The sequence below is a fragment of the Diaphorina citri genome, unplaced genomic scaffold, assembly GCF_000475195.1.
Source record: "Diaphorina citri unplaced genomic scaffold, Diaci psyllid genome assembly version 1.1 scaffold227, whole genome shotgun sequence".
NCBI lineage: Eukaryota > Metazoa > Arthropoda > Insecta > Hemiptera > Psyllidae > Diaphorina > Diaphorina citri.
Window position 1 is genome coordinate 1848 of NW_007377664.1, and position 15014 is coordinate 16861.

The 15014-nt window shown below is 40.6% G+C and overlaps 1 protein-coding gene and 1 non-coding gene across 2 annotated transcripts in view; both read left to right on the top strand.

The window, feature by feature from the left end:
- The first annotated feature begins 1647 nt into the window (after nucleotides 1-1647).
- Nucleotides 1648-1719, top strand: Trnaa-ugc. Its single transcript has one exon. It is a non-coding gene; the product is annotated as a tRNA-Ala (tRNA).
- An 11461-nt stretch (nucleotides 1720-13180) lies between these two features.
- Nucleotides 13181-15014, top strand: part of LOC103506316 — a 41139-nt gene continuing 39305 nt past the window's right edge. The window contains exon 1 of the mRNA XM_008470706.3: nucleotides 13181-13668. Within this exon, the coding sequence (XP_008468928.1) occupies nucleotides 13593-13668 (76 nt within the window). The 5' untranslated portion in view covers nucleotides 13181-13592. The remainder of the gene's footprint in view (nucleotides 13669-15014) is intronic.

Here is a 15014-nt window from a genome sequence, read left to right on the forward strand (position 1 = left end):
GTGCCTTTGTGTGGCTGTTATCAGATACCTCGTCTCTCTCCTCTCCTCTGTCTCTCTCTCTCTCTCTCACTCTCTCTTTCTCTCTCACTTACTCTCTTTCTCTCTCTCTCTCTCTCGCTCTCGATCTCTCTCTCCCCCTCTCTTCCCCTCTCTCTTCCTCTTAATCTCTCTCTCTCTCTCTCTCTCTCTCTCTCTTCTCGTTTGTGAATAATCATTTGTGTTTTTATTTTTAGCTCGTTAATAGAAATGGAGAAGTTGGTTTTGCCTACGCCATATCATATATAAAGCCGAGCTCTGGTAAGAGAGCACCGGGCTGGCTTCTCTGGAACTTTCCCGAAGTTCCCCTTCTTCCCATGAATGACTCACGGCCAATTGGCCATAGGTGAAACAATGCTATTTTTCAGTGTATCACCTATGGTCACTTGTATTATCTCGACTTCTACAAGAAATACGTTAAAACTAACACTTTCTACGTACAAAACACATTATTTTTAGTAGGAAAACACTGTAAAGCAGGGCAGTGGGGGTAGAAGAGCCCTAAGACAAAACTCATTCGAATGAATGGCGGCGACATTATATTAAGCAGTAGGATGGTAGGGCCACTTTGGACACATGACATGAAGCAAAGAATTAGGGAACTTTTAACAGCGAAGTTCTTAGTGTTCTTACCGTCCCAAAATCGAAGTATTCCGAGAACGCCAGCAGATCGACTGTTGTTGTTGTTGAACGAGAACGAACCTTACCTGTTAACGATCGCACCTGCGCGGGGTAAAGGGACTTTTTAGTCTCATTCGAGCAGGATAACCAAGGTATATTCTATTGTATTCTATTCTGTAGTGGTTCGCACGGATCTGGAGGTTGGTGGTTCGAGTCCAAGTCAAGTCGTAAAATTTAGCGCAGTGAATTGTGTTCTCTCTCTCGCTATCTCTCTCTCTCCCCCTCTTAATCTCTCTCTCTCTTCTCGTTTGTGAATAATCATTTGTGTTTTTATTTTTAGCTCGTTAATAGAAATGGAGAAGTCGGTTTTGCCTACGCCATATCATATACATAATGTCTCATGTATATTTTATATATGATATGAGAAGAAAACAACAATAACCTTTACGTAGGTAATATGTATGTTTCTGGAAATTTGATAAAAAAAAAACCTAAATATACAAATATGTAGGTATAATTATGTTTGTGTACATAAGTAAGGAAGCATGTATTCTCTTTTCTCGAAGCACTTTTTGAAAGAGACATCAATGTTTGATTGGGAATAGAAAAGCAGGGCAGTGGGGGTAGAAGACCCCTAAGACAAAACTCATTCGAATGAATGGCTGCGACATTGAATTAAGCAGTAGGATGGTAGGGCCACTTTGGACACATGAAGCAAAGAATTAGGGAACTTTTAACAGCGAAGTTTTTACCGTCCCAAAATCGAAGTATTCCGAGAACGCCAACAGATCGACTGCTGTTGGACTAGAACGAACAACGAACCTTACCTGTTAACGATCGCACCTACGACCTGACGTTTACAAGATAGACACGCTACTCTCCAAGCTAACGCTGGCTGGACCTTGTTTATGCTCCCGTAAGGAGACTGTAAAGTCTAGCCATGAGTTAGATTTTGGGTTTTATAAACTTATAATTTTGAAAAGAAGGTCAGCTCCCATGGCATAGTGGTCACTGCGCTCGCCTTGCACGCGGGAGGCCCGGGTTCGATTCCCGGCGGGGTCATGAAATTTGTATCTCCATTATTTTTGATTAATTATATGTGTTGATTGATTATGTGCGATTATCGTTCCATAGTAAGACCTTTCTGTAGACACGCTGCATTTGTCTCGCGACGCAAGTAACCTTCCTACTGCATAACATGATCTGAGTAGCGAATATACAGGGTGAATTCGGAAAGATTCTTCGATTCATTTGTCTCTGTATTATTTATCTTTTAAGGTCTGTCCAAACATAGTCGACCGGCCGTCGGCGTCGATTAACAACGAGTATATGTTGTCGAGGCAGTGTGAACGGTTCAGTCGACATCAATCGACGGCTGCTCGACTACGTGTGGAGTGGACATATTACCTTTACACTTGTTTCAACTAGAGATGTGTTAAAGGCTAAAAAGTGAGTGAGTTATAAAAAGAACTTACTACTCTTTCCAGTAGACTACTAAGCCATTGAGTCGGATTTTAAAACATACATACGAGCATTAGCTCACCAAGTCTCTAAGTACAGAAGTAATGTCTCATGTATATGATATGAGAAGAAAACAACAATAACCTTTACGTAGGTAATATGTATGTTTCTGGAAATTTGATAAAAAAAAACCCAAATATACAAATATGTATAATTAAGTTTGTGTACATAAGTAAGGAAGCATGTATTCTTTTTTCTCGAAGCACTTTATGAAAGAGACATCAATGTTTGATTGGGAATAGAAAAGCAGGGCAGTGAGGGTAGAAGAGCCCTAAGATAAAACTCATTCGAATGAATGGCGGCGACATTGAATTAAGCAGCAGGATGGTAGGGCCACTTTGAACACATGAAGCAAAGAATTAGGGAACTTTTAACAGCGAAGTTCTTACCGTCCCAAAATCGAAGTATTCCGAGAACGCCAGCAGATCGACTGTTGTTGTTGTTGTTGTTGTTGAACGAGAACGAACAACGAACCTTACCTGTTAACGATCGCACCTACGACCTGACGTTTACAAGATAGACACGGTACTCCCCAAGCTAACGCTGGCTGGACCTTGTTTATGCTCCCGTAAGGAGACTGTAAGATCTAGCCATAAGTTATAAACTTATAATTTTGAAAAGAAGATACCTGTGTTCTTCTTTTCAAGATGAATCTTCACAAAGTCACGTCAGAATCTATCAATAACTTATAATTTCATGCTGAGAACTTTCAATGCAGTTTCCGTTGCAGTCGTCAACGTGATAGAACTGCAACTCGCGGAGTTATGTGTCCCCGTGTTTTAAAGTCAAGGCGTACGGGCTCAGGACCTTGCAAGATCTTTGTCAAGGGGAATTGTCTCCACAATTTTGAAAAGAAGATACCTGTGTTCTTCTTTTCAAGATGAATCTTCACAAAGTCACGTCAGAATCTATCAATAACTTAATAATTTCATGCTGAGAACTTTCAATGCAGTTTCCATTGCAGTCGTCAACGTGATAGAACTGCGACTCGCGGAGCTATGTGTCCCCGTGTTTTAAAGTCAAGGCGTACGGGCTCAGGACCTTGCAAGATCTTTGTCAAGGGGAATTGTCTCCAAGTGACTGACATTTTGAAAAGAAGATAGGTAGGTACCTGTGTTCTTCTTTTCAAGATGAATATTCACAAAGTCACGTCAGAATCTATCAATAACTTATAATTTCATGCTGAGAACTTTCAATGCAGTTTCCATTGCAGTCGTCAACGTGATAGAACTGCGACTCGCGGAGTTATGTGTCCCCGTGTTTTAAAGTCAAGGCGTACGGGCTCAGGACCTTGCAAGATCTTTGTCAAGGGGAATTGTCTCCAAGTGACTGACCTTAGCTGCGAGGCATAGGACTTTCCGAAGAATTTGCCAACTCGAGAGTCTTGGGTTGGGGTAGTCTTGTGAAAAAATGACAACTAGAGAAGTTAAAAAATCTGCATTTTTCTTTAGCTTTTTCCCTTGGAGTTTTCCTTAAGGGGAGTTTTTTTTCCTACGCAGTGAGAGAGAGAGGGAAATAGAAAGAAAGAGGGAGAGAGAGAGAGAATAGGAGGTAGAGAGAAAGGAAAAGATAGAGAGGGAGTGAGTGAGAAAAAGAGATAAATACCTAGAGAGAGGGAAAGGTAAGATGGTTAAGAAGAAAGAAAGAGAAAGGGAGAAGAGAGAAAAATCAATTAATGTCGATCTGCCGATGAAAGGCCTTCTCTACCACCTAACCCTTAGAGCTCCATTATTATGTGGTCAATTTACAAAATTAATAAGGGTAAAAATTTCGGCCAGCCTACTTAGCTTAGTTGGTAGTGCGTCTGCCTTGTAAGCGCTAGGCCGCGGGTTCGATTCCCGCCCGGGGCGGATTTTACCTACGCAGAACAGGGTTTTTGGGGACTTCTTACTGGATATTTCAAGGTCACAAAAGTTACGATAAGAGGTTTGATCGAAAGAACGGTAACAACTGAGAACTGAGGTTTTATCGTCCCGAAAATGAAGGGAGAAAGACAGGAATAGGATAGGAGAAAGCTAGCCGATCGCCTGATAAACCCACTCGAGGCATGTGATTTATCCTGTTTAATTTGACAATTTGACCTCATTTATTTGAGAAATATACGCTTTTGTTTGACAATTTGACCATAATAGTGAAGCCCTAAAGCTTAGGTGGTAGAGAACGCCTGAAGCGTTAACCTCGCCCAACTTTATTTGCTAAGGTCTTCCTACGCAGAACAGGGTTTTTGGGGACTTCTTGCTGGATATTTCAAGGTCACAAAAGTTACGATAAGAGGTTTGATCGAAAGAACGGTAAGAACTGAGGTTTTATCGTCCCGAAATTGAAGGGAGAAAGACAGGCATAGGATAGGAGAAAGCTAGCCGATCACCTGATAAACCCACTCGAGGCATGTGATTTATCCTGTTTAATTTGACAATTTGACCTCATTTATTTGAGAAATAGTTATATGCTTTTGTTTGAGAATTTGACCATAATAGTGAAGCCCTAAAGCTTAGGTGGTAGAGAACGCCTGAAGCGTTAACCTCGCCCAACTTTATTTGCTAAGGTCTTTCCAGTCAAAAGTCCATTATTTTTGATTAATTATATGTGATTTTGATTGATTATGTGCGATTATCGTTCCATAGTAAGACCTTTCTGTAGACACGCTGCATTTGTCTCGCGACGCAAGTAACCTTCCTACTGCATAACATGATCTGAGTAGCGAATATACAGGGTGAATTCGGAAAGATTCTTCGATTCATTTGTCTCTGTATTATTTATCTTTTAAGGTCTGTCCAAACATAGTCGACCGGCCGTCGGCGTCGATTAACAACGAGTATATGTTGTCGAGGCAGTGTGAACGGTTCAGTCGACATCAATCGACGGCTGCTCGACTACGTGTGGAGTGGACATATTACCTTTACACTTGTTTCAACTAGAGATGTGTTAAAGGCTAAAAAGTGAGTGAGTTATAAAAAGAACTTACTACTCTTTCCAGTAGACTACTAAGCCATTGAGTCGGATTTTAAAACATACATACGAGCATTAGCTCACCAACTCTCCACAGGTATATAATTATTAGCCAAGATTTGCCTCATATAGGTATCTGATGTGTGGACGCTATCAGAAAAATCTCCGTAGCTACTGTTCCCTCTAAGCTCCAAGTATCTTTTTACTTTTTTTTTTTTCATGTACTTACCCTGTATAAAAAAATGTATTATATGATTATGTTCTACACTTGTGTGTGTGTTTGATCTGAGCGTATCATGTACTTACCCTGTATAAAAAAATGTATTATATGATTATGTTCTACACTTGTGTGTGTGTTTGATCTGAGCGTATTGCCTTGGCCTAATTATGTTTTGGCCTGAGACATGATGTATAGAATATTCGAACATTGCCTGTGTGAAGGCTCTTGGGAACTTGTTTCGGTACATAGCAGATTCTGAGATACTGTCAGAGAGGGAAGGAAGGAAGTAGGGTGAGTGTAGCACCTATGGTCAGGTTAAGGATTTTTTGCATGTTAAAAAAATCGTACCTGCTAGACCGTTATAGCTACAGATATCAGTACTTAGTATAGTGTTGTTTAGAGTTTTAGACTGTCTACGTAGAATGGAATATAGTACCTTGTTTATCCTACTCGAATACTGAAAAGTCCTTTAATTTCAACACCAGACTGAGGTAGGCCAGACTAGTTAGCTTAGTTGGTAGTGCGTCTGCCTTGTAAGCGCTAGGCCGCGGGTTCGATTCCCGCCCGGGGCGGATTTTATCCTTATCAGTACTCAGTATAGTGTTGTTTAGAGTTTTAGACTGTCTACGTAGAATGGAATATACCTTGTTTATCCTACTCGAATACTGAAAAGTCCTTTAATTTCAACACCAGTCTGAGGTAGGAGGGGTAGAGGTACCTACTGCGGAAAATCCTGGTTTCCAATCCCACTATCGACAAAAAAAAATGCACTCATATATCGGTTTGCAAATATTTCAATGTTTTCCTTTTTGGTGTTCTCGTGTTAACCCAGCACCTTAATGGGATAATGGGACGTAATGTGTCTCTTCTCGTCCATCGGATGAGGGACATACCACGGGATGGGCATGATATGACACAGACAAGACGAGTCTAATGTAGCAGTTATTTTATTGCTACGAAATAAAAATGACGGTAAAACAGTCTTAAAAAAATGTGTGTGCTGTGTTTTTAATACTGGCGTGATTGCGTCATTGGAAAGACTCCCCAATGATGAGTCATAATGACATATAACATTGTGGCATAATATGTAGAACACACACATGTACTAGGCTATAAGGCTATGTATTGGACTATGTCATATAACTCATATATATGTATTGGGCTGTGTAATATGATGTATTTATATGTATTGGGCTATGTAATATGTATGTAAATGTGTTGGGCTATTTAATATGGCAGCTACAAAGCGTATGGTTTGGGGTATATTAGGTGTTCTTGTTTTGTCAGAGGAAAAGCAATATATTTTTGCGCATTTTAATAACTCACTAATGGATGCTTTGTATAAGAGAACTGTATTATCGGAGAGTTTTTCCCTTATTCCTTGAAACAACTTTTCGACCCTATATCGAAGAGAGGAAGGCAGGATGGGATAGGATAGGAGAAAACAAGGCGCAAAAAGGAACCGTTCCGAGAACGAACCTTATCTATTTAGAATAACGAACCTTCCAAGCTAACTAGGCTGGCTAATCTGGCTATATTTCCCTTTTCAAGATGTCCAGAACATTACATACATACATGATTATGTACAACACATGTATGTAGGAACACGCGCGTCTCAGGTTCTGCTCATGTGATCATGATTCTGTTTTATGTTCTGATAACGCAGAGAGGTGTCTGCAATAATTTTTGCGCATTTTAATAACTCACTAATGGATGCTTTGTATAAGAGAACTGTATTATCGGAGAGTTTTTCCCTTATTCCTTGAAACAACTTTTCGACCCTATATCGAAGAGAGGAAGGCAGGATGGGATAGGATAGGAGAAAACAAGGCGCAAAAAGGAACCGTTCCGAGAACGAACCTTATCTATTTAGAACGAACCTTCCAAGCTAACTAGGCTGGCTAATCTGGCTATATTTCCCTTTTCAAGATGTCCAGAACATTACATACATGATTATATGTACAACACATGTAGGTATGTAGGAACACGCGCGTCTCAGGTTCTGCTCATGTGATCATGATTCTGTTTTATGTTCTGATAACGCAGAGAGGTGTCTGCAATAACTTTCTACTCGTTACATTCCTCACAATAACGAATAACATCATCACGTCGACATTCCCACGTAATCGCGGGGCACTGCACCATAAGCAAGGTGCTTGTATCATTTTTATCAATCTTCTCTTCTCCTTTTTCTTCGCCTTTCCGTGTACAGACGGGGTCGGCGTTTTTCGTCAGCCTCTCAATCAGCCCTAACTAGGGCGATTTCTTTGGGCTGACATTTGGTTTTGGCTAAAAAAAAAAAAAAAAAAAAAAAAAAAGGGGGGGGTCCCCTCCACACCCCACTTTTTGGTAAAAAAAAAAAAAAAAAAAAAAAAATACGAGTGGATGCCCTTCGCACTCAACCTTTGCTACTTCTTTAGCGAGGGAAAATTTAGGCTGGTATACTCCCTGTTTAAACTAGGTAAAAAGTACCCATTCAAGGAGTGTCCTTTTCAAAAGAAAGGCATTCCTTTGAAATGTGTATAATGCAGCTGTGATGTAATCAAGGTTTGTTCTAGGAACGGCCAGTTGTCTCCTCTCCTGTTCTTTTCTCATCGATTTCGGGACGAGAAGTTGTTTCATTTCCCGCTATCAAAACTCTTAAAAAAACTATTGAACCTCCCTAAAAAGGTCCGTTTTGCCTCTCTTTTTAGACTAGGCGAACTTTCATTCCGTGTTGAACTATTTCGTGATATCTCTCTTGCCTCCCTCGCCTCTTTCCTTCTCTCCCCTACACAGGAATAGGGGAAAAACAAGGTCAACTTTTTCCGTTCTTTACTTTTCCTGCTTTTCACTCACTCATGGCGGAAACATTTCTCTAACTATTTTTTTCCGTCGTTGTGAATCATTTCAATCATTAGTAATTCATTACCTGTCTGTATTCTGTTTGAACCTGCCTGTTGAACTTGGATCCTTGGTGAGTTCTTTAGTTCAGCAGTTCACCTAACTACTGGCTCTTTATAGTTTTTCAAATGGGGGAAAAAATCTTGGGAAAACTGGCAGAAATCAGCGCTTCTTCTATTTCCTCCCCGGCTCAAATTACTTCCTAATATCTCTCTGTACTCCGGTGAAAAAAATCCCCATCAGTCAGTTTTTGCCGAGTAAAATGTCCCTCTGGCCGTGGAGGAAATTCCCATATCATTTGACAACATTATTTCATTCCATCACTTCTAGCAAATTCGCCGAGCAATCATCTGCCCGCGCCCCGCGTCCCCGCGATAATCGTTCATCACGTGGGTTCCTCATGGTGATGCGCGCGCACTCGCCCCTCCATCAGAATTCGCTTCCTCGCTTCCAAATCCCCGCGACTCCAGCCCGCCTGCCCGCCAAGCTCTTCCCTCTCCCCGGGCCACGAAGCTGATCACCGCGCGCAGAAGTCCCCGAGACCGGGGAATGGCTGAACGCGGTGCCTGTTACCTTGCTCACCGGCGAATGCATTGACGTAGGCGCTGGATGCTTGACAATGGAGCGGGGAGCGAGTGTTTGCCTCGTGGCCTGGCGCGGAGGTTAACCCGCGCCTAGTCCATTGGGTCTTGGCGCTTGGCGGGCGGGTATGTCCTTCGGATTCTGTTTACTAGTGTGATGTTCACACCAGAATTTCATTTTATGTTGGTATGTACCTATTTAGTGTTTTATAGAAGTAGTGAGAAAAGGTATTGTTTTAGAGAAGTTGAATTTGTAGACTTGTTTTTAAAGAGAATTTTTATATTGCTCTAATTTTTCTGTGAATCCAAAATTTTCAGGGAACTCAAGTACCCCTTCTATCGATGCAGTGCGATTACTGTTGTTGATGTTTCCGTTATTAATATAGAATGGGATAAATGGGATTGTATATACATATTTTGTTTACTCTTTGTTGATATTATTTTGTTGCGTGAAAAGGTATTGTTTTAGAGAAGTTGAATTTGTAGACTTGTTTATAAAGAGAATTTTTATATTGCTCTAATTTTTCTGTGAATCCAAAAATTTGAGGGAACTCAAGTACCCCTTCTATCGATGCAGTGCGATTACTGTTGTTGATGTTTCCGTTATTAATTTAGAATGGATAAATGGGATTGTATATACATATTTTGTTTACTCTTTGTTGATATTATGTAGTTGCGTCATTGGTATTTTGTTTATTACAATAAAGAGATGCTCTATTATACTGTTAGTATAACGTGTCTTGGTCCCAAGTAGATGATCTCCAGAAAGCACTACTTATACTAACTCTCATATTTCCCTCTAACGGATTGTTCGATTGTTTTTAGCCTTTGGTGCATCTCTTTTCTTACACTCAAGAATCCCATTGTTGTCGACAGGCAAAATCCAATCAATCGGGTGTCAGGCCAAGGACTGTTGCAAATTTCTTGGGTTTTTATCCAGAGGTCAATGACTGACAAAGTTGTAGGGTTCTTTGGGCATGTGTTTCATCTTCATCATTGGGCAGGGTTCATCAGTGAGAATCCCAATTACTTCATTGATCAGATTCTTTTGAAGCCGACAGTTCCTGCCAATAGATGACCTCTTCTTCTCTTCACCCGGTCACACACGTTGTTGCGTCATTGGTATTTTGTTTATTACAATAAAGAGATGCTCTATTATACTGTCAGTATAACGTGTCTTGGTCCCAAGTAGATGATCTCCAGAAAGCACTACTTATACTAACTCTCATATTTCCCTCTAACGGATTGTTCGAGTACCTACTCAGTATAGTGTTGTTCAGAGTTTTAGACTGTCTACGTAGAATGGAATATACCTTGTTTATCCTACTCGAATACTGAAAAGTCCTTTAATTTCAACACCAGACTGAGGTAGGAGGGGTAGAGGTACCTACTGCAGAAAATCCTGGTTTCCAATCCCACTATCGACAAAAAAAATTGCACTCATATTTCGATTTGCAAATATTTCAATGTTTTACTTTTTGGTGTTCTCGTCTTGACCCAGCATCTTAATGGGACGTAATGTGTCTCTTCTCGTCCATCGGATGAGGGACATACTACGGGATGGGCATGTTATGACACAGACAAGACGAGTCTAATGTAGCAGTTATTTTATTGCTACAAAATAAAAATGACGGTGAAACACTCTTTAAAAGAAATGTGTGTGCTGTGTTTTTAATACTGGCGTGATTGCGTCACACTATCGACAAAAAAATTTGCACTCATAGGTATATCGGTTTGCAAATATTTCAATGTTTTACTTTTTGGTGTTCTCGTCTTGACCCAGCACCTTAATGGGACGTAATGTGTCTCTTCTCGTCCATCGGATGAGGGACATACTACGGGATGGGCATGATATGACACAGACAAGACGAGTCTAATGTAGCAGTTGTTTTATTGCTACAAAATAAAAATGACGGTGAAACACTCTTTAAAAGAAATGTGTGTGCTGTGTTTTTAATACTGGCGTGATTGCGTCATTGGAAAGACTCCCCAATGATGAGTCATAATGACATATAACATTGTGGCATAATATGTAGAACACACACATGCATTAGGCTATAAGGCTATGTATTGGACTATGTCATATAACTCATATACAGGGTGGTTCGTGATTTGCGAACCACGCTTATATCTCAGAAACGGCTGGGAATTAAGGAATGAAATAAACGGCATCAGTCAATGACTGACAAAGTTGTAGGGTTCTTTGGGCATGTGTTTCATCTTCATCATTGGGCAGGGTTCATCAATGAGTATCCCAATTACTTCATTGATCAGATTCTTTTGAAGCCGACAGTTCCTGCCAATAGATGACCTCTTCTTCTCTTCACCCGGTCACACACCATCTCTTCAATTGCCCAGCTAAACCCACCATCCTAACTCCGATAGACCTCTGGGAGAACCCAATGCTGCCACCTTCCTTGATCTCATACAAACCCTGGAACCTGTTGGGGATGTTGACTGATCTGCTGCCTCTGCTACAACAACAACAATAGATAACCTCCTAATGATGACCTCTTGGCCAAATAGTGGCCTGTAAGGTGTTAACTGAACTACATGCAGTATTCATGGCGATGAGAGCTTGTCTCACCGCACGGTGCTCCTGTTATGTAGAATGTGAGAGTGCATTGGATGACCGAGCTATGGCACATTGCTTTCCCTCAAATAAGGAGTTCGTCACTTCCTTCGTGCTTCATGATGCTCAATCTGATGACTGGAACCAAGGCTGCTGCTGGTCACACACTCTCAGGTATCAGGAAGACCTGATCAGGCGTACCTGTCAGGCCTACCTGATAGTCAGTGGCCGGTCTGAGAGGTCTACAGTCTCATCTTGACTTTGGTTGGTTTAATTTTGAACATTTTTGAAAGAGACTCGAGTAGAGGGTGATCACTAGGCGAGGAAGAGGAGGACATAATCACTTGGCGGAGTTAACGCCGGAAGTATCTCATATAGGAGTCTCTACCTCCTAAACTTTAGTGCGCTATTATTACATGGTCAAAGACTCAAATAAATAAGGAGAAAATTCCGTGCCTCGACTGGAATTGAACCCGCGCCCTTGAATCCCTGAAAAGGAGAAAACATCTCAATGTAGGTGAGGTAGTCTGCTAAAAGCAATCTGGGAAGACCAGCAGGCCCTTGAAGGGTAAATCACCAGATGCTACCATTCTACCGTCCAGCGTCAGTCGGAATAACAATTCCCCAAATCGACTTACATATTTGGATTTGGGGAATTTCCAACCGGACAGAATAACCGGTCCGGTGATCGGTGTACAGACCACAACTTGATGAGTCATCAAAGCTCATCATCAAAACTTCCAACCCTGTTCCGCGGAGAAGAGAAAGCAGCAAAACCTGCCAGCCAACGCTGAAGTAACAAGTCGCACTTAAGCCAACATGCTTGTATTGTAAGCAAACACCTATTACCTTCGAGCAATCCAGGCCTTGTAGCTTGTAGCATGCAGAACACTCCCCCCACTCCTTGAGCAAGGTTTCTTCCCCTCCAACGCTGGCCAACTTCCCCTCTGTCAGGCAAATCGTTTTTCCTTGACTCGAATAATCCGAGCTCTCTGATTGGTGGACGGTGACATGTGTTTTCTGTGGAAGTGTGCTCGTTGCTCGTGTGACGTTACCAGGTCGTGTGTGTGTGTGTTCAGTTATTTCTCATTTCTCTCTCTCGCTTCTCTATTGTATTACGGTAAAGTTCATTCATTTCACGGGCTTTTTTTCCTCATTCATTCGTGGTCGTTTAGTGCGGACGGACGTCCTCGTGTTTTTCAAATTTTCGCCGAATTCCTTTCTTTTTCTCGCGAAAATTTGGCGTTTGATATTGTTATCATTTTTTCTCGTTTGGAAATTTTCTGAAAGATTTTCAATTTTTCATAGTGAAATCGCCTAAATTACAGGATTTTGTAGGACAACCTGTGATTTTTTTTTCCAATTTTCTTTAGTGATAGCAATAATTGTTTTTACTAGGTAATCGTTGGATTTAAAAGATTGTGTATTTTTGAAATGTTTACCAAAAACAAACAAAATTGAGCCAGTCTAGCTAGGCTTATAAGCGTTAGGCCGCGGGTTCAATTCTCTCCCGGGGCGGATTTTGTCCTAGCGGTTTTTTCGAGTAAAGGTCGAAGAAGTTCCTTAAAGTAAACAGGAAAATTAGGTGAAGTACAAAACAGGTGGTTTGCCATTAGGTACAAACTTTTTCATCCCCTCCAGTCTCCCTCGCTTTATTGAACTCGTCCAAAATGTGGTTATGTATTTAGTAAGTTAGCATTTCTTCCCTTAGTACCTAGCCCTTCTGATATCTCCGTATTTTCCCTGAAGAACAGCTCTTATGTTCTTTCAACAATCGACAAATCAGGAAAAGTTCAAATTTTCGCCGAATTCCTTTCTTTTTCTCGCGAAAATTTGCGTTTGATATTGTTATCATTTTTTCTCGTTTGGAAATTTTCTGAGAGATTTTCAATTTTTCATAGTGAAATTGCCTAAACTACAGGATTTTGTAGGGACAACCTGTGATTTTTTTTCCAATTTTCTTTAGTGATAGCAATAATTGTTTTTACTAGGTAATCGTTGGATTTAAAAGATTGTGTATTTTTGAAATGTTTTCTGACTGTCCATGCATGTATTACGCGTCATTCTAAGCGATCAATTCGATGAGTAAATAAACATCACTTGTGACCTAACTACCCGAGTTGTAAAACGTAATATCTCAAAGTTCTGAATTTTTTCTGGTGACACTTGTGTTATTTCCTTCGGAATTATTCTTCAGTTGAGCCCCAAAATGGGTGTTCTTGTGGATTCGAATTCCAATTGGACCCCATCACCGCCCAAAAAGAAATGGATGATGCACTATTTAGGTGAGCTTTTTTGGGGTGAATTTCGCACCCTGGGAGATATATCAAGTAAATAAAACGTGGTCTGCGTGCTGATAAGGCCAACATGATGTGTGTGTGTGTGTGTGTGTGTGTGTGTGTGTGTGTGTCTCGGATGATAACCCGGAGTCTTGGAGCCTGTTATCAAATAGGAGAAAGTGATGGAAGTCTCGAGAGAACGTGCTCTGTTATGGAATATTCTTGTGCGCTTGGCAGAGGCTGACGGGGTGAATTTTTGGGTTTTTGGGGTGCATGTTCGGTTTCTTTTTCGGGACTACAAGTTCCTCTGGTCAGATCCCTCCCCAATCCCCAGGAATCAAATAGAAGATCAGGAAATGTGTAATTCATTCTGTCAGCAAAAATCGTCGGTATGCTACTGCTACTTTTGCGATTCTAGCAAGTAGCAGGGCTGGGTTGTAGTGTAAGTAGTGAGATAGGTCAGTTATTGCGCCAGTTGGACCTCGATTTAAACATGTCTTTCTTTTATCTGGCTTGCTTTTTTTCGACCTTTCTTTCATTAACTTTTTACGTTTATGTGTTCAATTTTTCTTTTACTTTTTATATTTATTTATAAAGTCCAACATTTATTTTGAAGACGGTCGTTTGTGTGTTCCAAAGTCAAGGTAGTTTTGCTTTTCTCACTATCTCTACCTTTTCTTTGGTGCCCTTGAAGTTCTTAAAACGATTAACCAGCTAAAAGTGTCTGTCAGGACATGTATGTCTTCAAAACCCCTTTTTGGATAATGTTCGTTCTCGGAACGGCTGGCTTTCTCCTATCCTGTCTTCCTTCTCTCTTCGATTTCGGGACGATAAGACTCTAGCAGTCACAGTTCCCTCTGTCAAACCTCTTTAAAAAAAAACTTGATATTTGCATTCGCTTAAAAAAGTACAGTTAGGTTACAGTTCCCTCCGTCAAACCTCTTTAAAAAAAGAAGATTTTATTTTCTTTACTTTAGATTGGATTTTCTCCTATTGACGATCGTTTTCTGATCGCTAAGAATACTCTAGCCAACTACAACTACTATCTACATACGAGTATGTATTTAAGTGTAAGTAGATTATCCCACAGGCCTTGAGGAATGGTACCTGTTTGCAACATTGCAATCAGGAAAATGTATTATTTCTCCAGATTGGGACACTAATTCTTCCAACAAATTATGAGCTTGGGAAAAATTCCATGAACAATTCAGAGCAAATTTTATGAACAGATCCAGGACAAAAGTTCTTATAAATCGGAACGAATTCTGTGAACAAGTCGGGACAAATTCTGTGACCAAGTCGGGAGAAAATTTTCAATGAATGAGGATTTTTTTTTTTTTTTTTTTTTTTTT